The 10,408-nt window shown below is 47.5% G+C and overlaps 1 protein-coding gene across 1 annotated transcript in view; it reads left to right on the forward strand.

Moving 5' to 3' along the window:
* The window catches only part of brinp1 (bone morphogenetic protein/retinoic acid inducible neural-specific 1), a 94,124-nt gene that overhangs the window by 78,660 nt on the left and 5,056 nt on the right, over positions 1-10,408 (forward strand). The window contains exon 6 of the mRNA XM_030342353.1: positions 8,970-9,206. Coding sequence (XP_030198213.1) covers positions 8,970-9,206 — 237 coding nt within the window. The remainder of the gene's footprint in view (positions 1-8,969; positions 9,207-10,408) is intronic.

A 10,408-nucleotide genomic window follows, 5' to 3' on the forward strand; every position in this document is an offset into this window, starting at 1 on the left:
TCCAAGACGGATGGCTCGCGCTCTGGTTCCCTCACCTCTTCATCTCCCCACCTGATGACAGCTCCTCCTCTTCTGTCCGCCAAGGCAACGCTCTATTGGAAGTGGTCAATCAAGGGAGGGGTTCCACATGAGCCTGCATGACCATAAATCTGTTTCTCTTGTCTTTGCCCCCACCCACCCGTCCCCATCCACCTCAAGCGATATTCGTCCTGGCCCACCCAGGCTTGGTCGGCCGCTATCGATGGATTTCCACATAAAGCACCCTTCATATAAATACCCCTTGTCTGGCAGTTTGCAGAGCCCTTCCCTCAATTATTGTCAAGCCCCCCGTATATATTTGTCGATTATATATATTATGTTTTTTGCTGTTCTCCAAGGCTCCGCTAGTAAGCTGTCATGTCCCTGGCTTATGAATAAACGAACGAGGAGAACATTCGACTTTGACGGCAGGCGAGCCATGGCCGGTCTGGACGGTTCTCTGCGGATGAACCAGGTGACCGTATAGGAGACGCGCGTGTTTCACTACTCAGTGGAGCTTCGCATCGCGCTGCGTAGGGGGGAAAGAGAGACGCGATGGGGGACGCCGCGAGCCCTGACTCCCGGTTGTACATGAACTTGAGGGGATCCGGGCCACTCTCTGCGGTCTCCGTTCGTATCTATTCACGGGAGATGGAAATATCAGCTCCTGCCACACCTCTCCCTTGCCCTTCTCTGATGCTCTAGAATAACAGAGTGTGATGAATGTCTCTGTGCGTTTGTGTATGTGTATGTTGCTTTGGGGGTGGGAGTGTATGTATGCATACGCGTGTGTGTGTGTGTGTGTGTACGTATGTCCCTAAGTGTGTGTCTCTACGTGCTTATGTGCTTGTGTGTGTGTGTATTGTGCGGGTGTGTGTTTTTGAATGCATGCCTATGTGCGTGTGTCTGTTCACACGTACATGCACGTACGCGCACGCACACACACACACACACACACACACACACACACACACACACACACACACACACACACACACACACACACACACACACACACACACACACACACACACACACACACACACACACACACACACGCATGCATGCAAACGCACATGCATGCATATGCCCAATGCTAGTGTATGTGTGTGCAGCGGCCAGAGAGGGAGAGATAAACGCATGACAGCGCCGCAGCAGAGGCCTCTCCCTGTCTCCCCGTCTCCCCGGCGCGAGCCCGGCTGGTGCGCGAAGGCGCCGCTGGGCCAGGGACACATGGCCACGCGTCACAACAGCTTGCAGGAGGGTAACCCGGGCGCCGGACAGCCGCCAATAACAAGCCACGGCCCCGGCGTCCGCTCTGTAACCGTAGCCCCGGCCCGGCGCGCTGGGACGCGCCAAGCTGTCAGCCCCCCCACACGTCTAATGGAGCGGCGTTAATACGGCCCAGGCTAGCCGCCGCCGCGCTAGCTTCTGCAGCTAGCGTGGTAGTCGTTTGCAGGGCTCAGCGTGGTGAAGGCTCGGAGCTCTCTCGTATAAGAGAGGGGTTTTTGGGATGATATGATGAATGTGGCAACATTGGTGATTCAGTATTTTTCGTGTTTACATGTTGGGTTTATAAGAGTGGCCTTTGTGAGGTTGAACCAGAGCAGGGTAAGGCAGATGAAGAAAGCAAAATAAGTGTTCAAAGCTTCAGTGTCACCTTGGTTTGATTCGTGTATCCCGATCCGTCGCTCAAACTTTATTCAACACAGCGCTTTTTGTGCACATCAACAGCAATGAGAAAATGTGTTGTTGGTTCAAAATAAACAGCAACCAAAAGAACAAGAGATGGGTTTAAAATAACCGAGGACATTGGAGAGGAAAGATGAAAGTTAATGTAGAAGGTATTTGTTGAGGATTTCGAAGAAAACTGATAAACAATGGACAGTTTATGATGTCCTCAGTTCTGCTGGTAGACTGCAGTGACTACAGACACTCGGTAATTACACGGCTACTTACCAAAAAGATCAATCATTTTATTGATTTCAATATGATTTTATTGCTCATGCTTGAAATATATTCTGTTGGATTCTGCGTTTTGAAATAGCTTCCATGACAACAGTCCGCTTCCATAGCAACGGTCCGCTTTCATAGCAGCGGTATGCCCTCCAGAAATAAAAGACCCCTGTATGCTGTCCAATCTGAATCAAGTATTCACAAAGCCATATAATCAACACTATGTAATGTAAAGTATATTATACACCACATGGGTTTGAGGGTGGATCAGCACCATGGATAGCTCTCCACGCAAACCGGTCGTTTTCTCTGGATATCTTTATGCTTTGACAGACATTAGCCCATGCTGAGTGCAGGGCATGGATGCAATTCACAGACTTGTGAATCCTGCCATCCTTTTGGAATGCAATAGTTTGCAAAAGTACAGAGACACTGCTGTATCTGTGGGGTGTTCTTCACCCATCTTTAGAGGCCTTTCTATAAATCTCCATCCTTCCCTTATTTGGTTACGTCTTTGTTTTTGTTTAAGTTGGGCTTTGTTTTGATTAATTTTTCCCCTATTCAATTATTCATCAATCTATTTTTTTTGCACTTTGTAGCTGTGTGTTAAAAGTGGCGTATAAATAAAGCTTTACTAACTTACTTACAGACACAGGCGTTAATGACTCACATGTGGATGGATACATTTCTGTTCTGTTTTGGTGGATCATTTGCGGTTCATAAGCACTTGCATCCAAGGATGCATGGAGGTTCATGATTTAACATCTGGAATCATCTCTTTGCCATTATGCAAATACACACCCACCCTCACGTTCTATCCCTCTCTCAGCCTCTCGCTGGCTCACTCCCTCACTCACACAAACTCACAGGCCACACACACACTGAGAAAGATATAGAGAGAAAATAAAACAATTCTTAAATTCGGGAACATTTGGGCGGGAGATGTTGAGGGCAGGATGCCATGTGTCATTTCGTCCCATTCTTTGGTAGAGCCTCAGATTAAACCCAACCATCTAGCCCCTGCAGTCTGTCCTGACAGCAGATGAAGACCGGTGGGCTGGTAGCATGCTGACAACACGGGGATAATCTACTCGGGGAACAGCAAGAGAAACACTTTATCCCCTCACGGACGCCGCCATCACCGCTACAAACATGCTAACGAATTCCACGGAGCTGGGGTTGAGATCAGTGTGGGACAGAGACCGCACTCTCACACACACGCACACAAACACATGCTCACAAACACACACGCGACCGCTCATTATGCACGGTCACACACTCCCACCTGAAAACATACTCTCACACGTGCGCACAGATACATCAATATTTATACACCATCAAATGAAAGCTATGAAGCCAGGTGGAGGATCATGAATGTCTCTTCTCAATCTTGAAGCCGGGCCTTTAGGTGAATTCTCTCTCTCCCTGCCCTGTCTCCCGTAGGCCCTGTAATGCGTACCTCGCGGTATGTACCAACAGGCACGTTTCCAATTTTAGAGGTCTTTCCGCGTGTGTATCGGGGCGGCGGTAACACTAACCTCCGATGGTAATTTAATGTCCCTATCGGAGTAATGCACTTTATTGCACCAGTGGATTAAGTAATGATTATTTTGCGCATTTGCGGCCACCACAACGGTCAATTAATCTTTAATGAAACTGTAACTCATGAGGCGGAGCCCCGGCGTCACAACGGATGGGCGGAGGTGAGGTGGGGGGGGGGGGAAGGGTCCTTGCCAGGGCCGTTAAAAAACACCTCACAGCTCCCAGCCTACCTTCCTCACCTCTCTCATCCTATCATCCATCACCACGCAGGAATAGAACACTCCAGAACCGGACCTAGCGAAGCAACGCAGCAGTCACAGTGGTGGCCACGGACATAGGGAGATGTCCCGGCAGGGAGAGAGGGGGAGAGAGGGAGAGAGGGAGGGAGAGAGAGAGCGCGAGAGAGAGATACATCAGGACTCTGATGTATGCGATCAGATTAGCCGGGCGTTTTGAGGCACTATTTATTTAGAGCAAGCCGAGCAGAAGGCTTTGCAGGGGGAATTATGTGCACTGACGGAGCATGAAGTTGGACGATATCAAACGCACCGCAAAGGAATGCAAATATCCCCCCACTCCCTCTCATTCCATCAAAAGCTCCTTAGGGATAGTTAGTTTAAATGCGCTGAATACCACTGCTTCAAAAAACACCATGTTTCTCTTCCCGATAAAACGATGGACCTTTGCAGTTTGCACGTGTGTGGCAGCTGTGGTGATCGTTGTGGAAATTCACGGGCATGCAAATAAAAAAAGAGAGTAGCAAGACCCGTGAAAGTCTCGCAGGTAAATGCTTTAGTGAAACACTATCTCGCATGTTATTGTCTCTACAGATGGAGGCGTAATTCAATACTCATCCTCCTACTCTGCCTTCGGCCTAACAATTGTTGATGGACTCAGTTGTATTGAATGAATGAATTGCTATGGCTATACAGACAGAGACATTCAATTACACATCCCAGAGTGAGGAATCAGATGAGGGGAGAGGGAGTGAGGTGACTCGAGACGGAAGGAGTAGACTACAGGAAGGGAGGCGAGGGGAGTAATGAGATATCACTCGAGGAGGGGAGGGGGAGTGAGATGGCGTGTGGATGTTTGGTGTCCTAATGACTGGGGTGACTGCAGTAAGGGGAGATGACTACAGGAAGTGGCGATGATGAAAGAAAGGGGGTACAGACTTCAGATAGAGGAGGATTATTGGAAGTGACATCGTTGGAAGAGGGTAATCTCTAGAGTAAGGGTAGAGAGCTGACTGTGGGGACCGGGGATTACTTTAGGAGGGGCGGTGTTGACATGAAGGGGCCGGACTTCAGTGAGGGAGATCGCTAGAGGAATAGAGACGACTCGCTGAAGGGAGATGATGACTAAAGGTAGAGGAGATAGCGTCAGTGAGGGGGGGGGCAAGAGGAGGTGCCATGCAGTGTTGTTTTTGGCAGGCATTTTAGATTTAGTTTTAGTCTTAGTCTTTTTGACGAAATGCTTCTTAGTTTTAGTCCCATTTTAGTCATTTCTATCTTTGAAAGTTTTAGTCTAATTTTAGTCTGACGAAAACTCAAAAGGTTTTAGTCTAGTTTTAGTCCGACGAAAACTCCAAAGGTTTTAGTCTAGTTTTAGTCCGACGAAAACTCAAAAGTTTTTAGTCAAAAATCAAATATACATAAGATGTTTCGGCATCGAACCGCTGGTGAAACCAAGAGTGGAAAAACAAGTGAGATGAGTACTCAGGTCAGCAACACGGAGCAATTTAATGAATGAGACCCCCGGTTTGGTCGCATCGGAGATGCGGGACCATAAATCATCCCTCTTTTTACAACCAACCGCACCCGGCACCGCTGCTGCTGCCATGGTGTGTGTGTGTGTGTCTGTGTGTGTGCCTCGTCCACCAGCCTCTCTCTGTAGTGTATGAGTGTGTGTGTGTGCCGTGTGCGTGCAGGCGCAGCTGCGCGCGAGCGAGGCTTTTAGTGTGTGATGGGGGCGTGACTGTTAGGACAAGCAGCTGGCTCCATTTCTGATGTCTGAGCTCTTGATTGACATTGCACGCATATTATAGTTGGCGGGAAAAAAGCATGTTTTGAAACTTTGTTCGTCCACTCACTAACAATTTAGTCTCGTCTAGTTCTCGTCTGACGAAAATGTCTAAATTTTTCGTCACATTTTAGTCTTTATATGGCTTTGGTGACGTTCGTCTTAGTCTCATTTTCGTCATGGAAAAAAGGGGTCTGACGACGTCATTTTCGTTTTCGTCTTGCCTGACGAAAACAACACTGGTGCCATGACTAAAGGAAGAGGAGATATCGTCAGTAAGGGGGATAGCTAGAGGAGGTGCCATGACTAAAGGAAGAGGAGATATTGACAGTGAGGGGAATGACAGGATGGGGCATGACTAAAGGCAGGGATAATATCTAATGTGAGTGGGGTAAGCAGGTGAGGAGATGACTAGGGGAAGAGGAATGGCTCAAAGAGTGATGACTAGGAGAAGGGAAGCTATCAAGAGTAAGGGGGGATGATGACTAGAGTGAGTGGAGTTGACCAGAGGAAGGGTTAATGACTATAGGTAGGGGGGTTGACTAGAGGTAGGGGAGATTACTCTAGAGAGGGGAGATGAATAGGGGATGGGGAGATTACTAGAGGAAGGGGAGTTGACTAGAGAAAGGGGAGTTCACCAGAGGAAGGGGAGATGACTAGAAAAGGAGAGATGACTAGAGGAAGGGGAGTTGACTAGAGGAAGGGGGAGATGACTAGAGGAAGGGGGAGATGACTAGAGGAAGGGGAGTTGACTCGTGAACCGGGAGTGACGAAAGGAGGAGAGATGACTGGACTAGCGGACGGTAGAGATGACATCGGCAAGGGGAAGGGAAAACGGAGATTAAGCAAGTGATTGAAGATCAGACCGATCCTCCACATGATACGAGAGCGGTCTGGCAGAGTGCCCCAGAGTTGAAGTGTGGGCAAAACACTCTGCGACAAAGGGAATCAAAGACCGGAGGAGACAGCGGCGGAAGAGCCCGAAAAAACAAGAGTGAATGTACATAGTGAGACAATGACAGGGAGTGTCTACGGCGGGAGACTGCGAAAGCGAGAATGAGAGGAGTGGAACGACAGAGGGAGAGGGAGAGAGAGGGGAAAAAACAAGGCAGAGATGGATAGTGACGGAGAGTGCTGAGGTGGGATGTCAGCTTCCCCCAATGGCACTCCTTTCATTTTCCTGGCACTTGCGCTGTCATATCAGAGATGAGGGTGTGTGTGTCTGTGTGTGTGCTTGCTTGTGTGGTGTGTGCGTGCGCATGTGTGTGTGTACATATATAAAGATGTGTTTGCGTGCGTGCGTGTGTGTGTGTGTGTGTGCGTGTGCATATATCAAGATGTGTGTGCGTGCGTGTGTGTGTGCGAGTGTGTGTGTGTGTGCGTTCATGCGCAAACGTGCATGTCTGCCTGCACGCCTGCCTGCGTGTGTGCGTGTGCGTGTGTGTGTGTGTGTGTGTGTGTGTGTGTGTCGGGGCGGGGCGGGGCGGGTTCTATAAGAGGACAGAGAGGGATAGGAGGAGGGGGGCGTTATGTTGCACCACTCGCCCCAGCCCCGCCACTGGCACCAGCACTGTCAGTGAGCAGCACCCATCCGTGAACTCGCCATCTGGATTCCCCCACAAATCACATTAAAGTTTCAAGCCTAGGAATACATCAAGCTAAATGAATATTGGCTGCAGGGCCCGCAGACAGGCCTGATGGAGGGAGAGAGGGAAAAAGGACCCAGGCAACCCAACTCTTTCTGTGGTCAGACATGATCCATCAGACCCCCACCGCCGCCCCAGCTACGCCCCCTTTCCCCCTCCCGGTGATCCCGAGTTTCGTGCGGGCATGTCGGTGGTGATGAGGTGTACAGACGGAATAGGCTGATCCTGCGGAAAAACAACAGCGGAGAGGACAAGGTTATTTGTCAGGTGTTGGCGTTTGAAGTCGACCCGTGCGGCGCAAAGTGTTTGATAGTGGACGGCGTTTGTTCACTCTGTGCGGTTTGCTGTTTAAGTCGTTGCCGCACCGTTGTAACTACAAAGGTGACACTGTTTTGAGGAAATTGTGAATTAATCGGATTAACTGATAAACAAAAAATGTATCGTTGACAAATGTCCACTTTAGATTCAAACGCATACTCTTGTTGGTGTGCTTTCGTAAAGCTTATCAAAAAACACACCCAACCCCCATAGCACGGTTCCAGCCAAGAGGCAGAACACCTATGTCGTACCTCCTCCGATTCAATAGGTTCTGTAAAGCCGTTCTCTATTTTCCTGTGGCCTGGACATGAGGCGAGAGAGAGAGAAAGGCTTTACGTTAGCTGTCAGGATCCTCAACTCTATGAGATCCCAGGGGTGAGATAGTGAGGGGGGAGGATTTTAAGGGTATAAATATCTTGTCAATTGTGTCTGAGAGGAGGTTGCCATAGCTTTGCAGAGCTCAACAGGCCCCCTGGATTGCCAAGGCCTGTACTGCTTTTTTTGTCTTTGTATACCGACAAAAAACAAGGTCCCCACACGCACGCACACATACACACAATCCCACACACAATGTAATGAAACACACGATTGCAGATATACATTTACAAACTTGCACACATGCGCAGGGGAGTGTGTGTTCGTGCGTTCGTGCATGGTTGTGTGTGTGTGTGTGTGTGTGTGTGTGTGTGTGTGTGTGTGCGTGTGCGTGCGCGCGGTGGTTGGTTTAATAAAGCCAGACACATAAGACAGTTTGACATCCATCACTGTTCTGTTTTGTCACTTCATGAGTTGCCCTCCTATTAAAAGCGATCAAAGTCAACCTCAAGAGAAAACTTTTATTAAGGACTTGTTTAAAAAATCTCTCACCCTCAGGCTATAATCGCAAAACAGGGGTCAATCGGTTGGACCCAGAGAGGACAAGTTGCCCTATAATTACACTTTTCTTCATAATAATACAAATAATAATAATGCATTGTTGGTTTTCATTCTTTGTACGATTTGTTTTTGCATACCGAACATAGTTGTACAAATTCACATGTTCCCTTGGGACTTACGTTGTGAGGCTGAGGACATTCACATGGCATTCAGTCAATGTTAGAGCCACGCAGAGTCGATCCTTCAGAGTAGCTACTAAAGGAATCAGAAACTTGTTTATGTTTTTTGTGTTTATTAGTGGTAGCCAAGCACAGGAGTACATGCATCGTAAGTTGCAGCTAAATGAGATATCTTCTAAATCAGTGGATGAGGTGTTCGTGGATGAGATGGGTCTTCGGATACGGGGGGATTAGATTATATTGCGCTAGGTTGCTCGTTCCACCATCGAGTTACCAAACATGAAAAGTGTCCACACTGTGAATTTGTTCCACAGAGAGGTGAAGCAAAGTTGGTGGCAAAGGTAACAATCGCCTGCTAGTTCTTTGCATCATTTACTCATGACCTACGTAATTTTGTCTGTCCCCTCTCCAGGTCTTCAGGTTATCTTCCCAGAGTATCTGCAGGAGAAGTTTGTCCAGTCGGCTCTCAGCTACATCATGTGCAATGGCGAGGGCGAGTACACCTGCCGGAACAACCAGTGCATCTGCCAGTGTGACGAGGAGTACCCACAATGCAACTGCCCCATCACGGACATCCAGATCATGGAGAACACGCTGCATGGAATGGGCGAGTCCTGGGGGACCTCCTACAAGGACTTTGAGAACTCTGGTGAGTCAACTTCCTCGACGCTAGCTAGCTTTTCAAAGCTAAGATATGCTAATATTTGCTAAAATATGCTAAGCTATACCATGCTTGACTAAAATAAGCTAGCATAAGATAAACTATTCTAGACAATGCCGAGCAAACCTATGGGTAGCTAAAATGAGATAGGCTGAACTAGGAAAAGCTGAGATGAGGTTAAACTAAATTACACTCAGCTAAACTAAACAAAGCTATGATAAGATGATTCTAAGTAAACAAAACTAACATGGATTTACATATGAATGTTTTGTTATTGCTTTTCATCAAAATGTTTTAAAAACATCTGAAAAATAAAGGAATAACCTTGATAAACAAATATGAATGGGGGAAGCTGGAAAGTTAGCTAGGTTGTTTACTTGATTTAGAAAACACAAGCAAACCTCAACTTTTCATAGAGAACTAGCAAAATACATGACAATAACTAATAGACGGCTAATTATTTACAATAACCCACGCACAAACAGCCACACAAAACAAACACAGCAGATTTTACATTTAAAAGCCGGACTCTTACGTGGGTGTGTTGCAAATTTTTGACAAGAGTAACCTTCTGCAGAACACTCAATGAGCGCAGTCCGTGCGTGTTAGAGCCTGAGCAAGCCAATCTGCCATATAGTGCCCTGTTGCATTATTCAGGAGCCCCATTTGAACACCTTCTGTTTCAGCGAGGAGGCGGAGGCTGCGTTTTTCATTGTGGAAGACCGTTTTCCCCAACACCTTGCCAGGTGGAGCAGAGACTAGCATAGTTATGTGAAAGACGCAGCCTAGCAAGTAGTCATTAGCATTCCAGGGTAACACAACAGTGGTAACAGTCCTTATCCCTCCTCGAGCCATGGGGTGAAGTTTGTGTGTCAACACTGGTTAATGAAGTTGTGTTCTGTTTTTTGGTACGTCTGTTTGCAATGGGTGAGGGAGAACATGATTTGTGATTGTACTCCTACGACAATAATTTGTTCAATGTGACTATCTCATTAGAGTGTCTGTGTCTGATGGCCACATTGTGTTCAGTATGTGCTGTATTGTAAAGGTCATGCTAAATCGACTAATATAAACTATAATTTATTATCCTTGACTGGACAAATTCACTGCAGTTCACCAGATTTAAAAGATAAACTGTACAGCTATAAAATGTCGCAAATTATCAGGATTGCAAATCAGTGCTATAGATT

The sequence above is a fragment of the Gadus morhua genome, chromosome 19, assembly GCF_902167405.1.
Source record: "Gadus morhua chromosome 19, gadMor3.0, whole genome shotgun sequence".
Classification (NCBI taxonomy): domain Eukaryota; kingdom Metazoa; phylum Chordata; class Actinopteri; order Gadiformes; family Gadidae; genus Gadus; species Gadus morhua.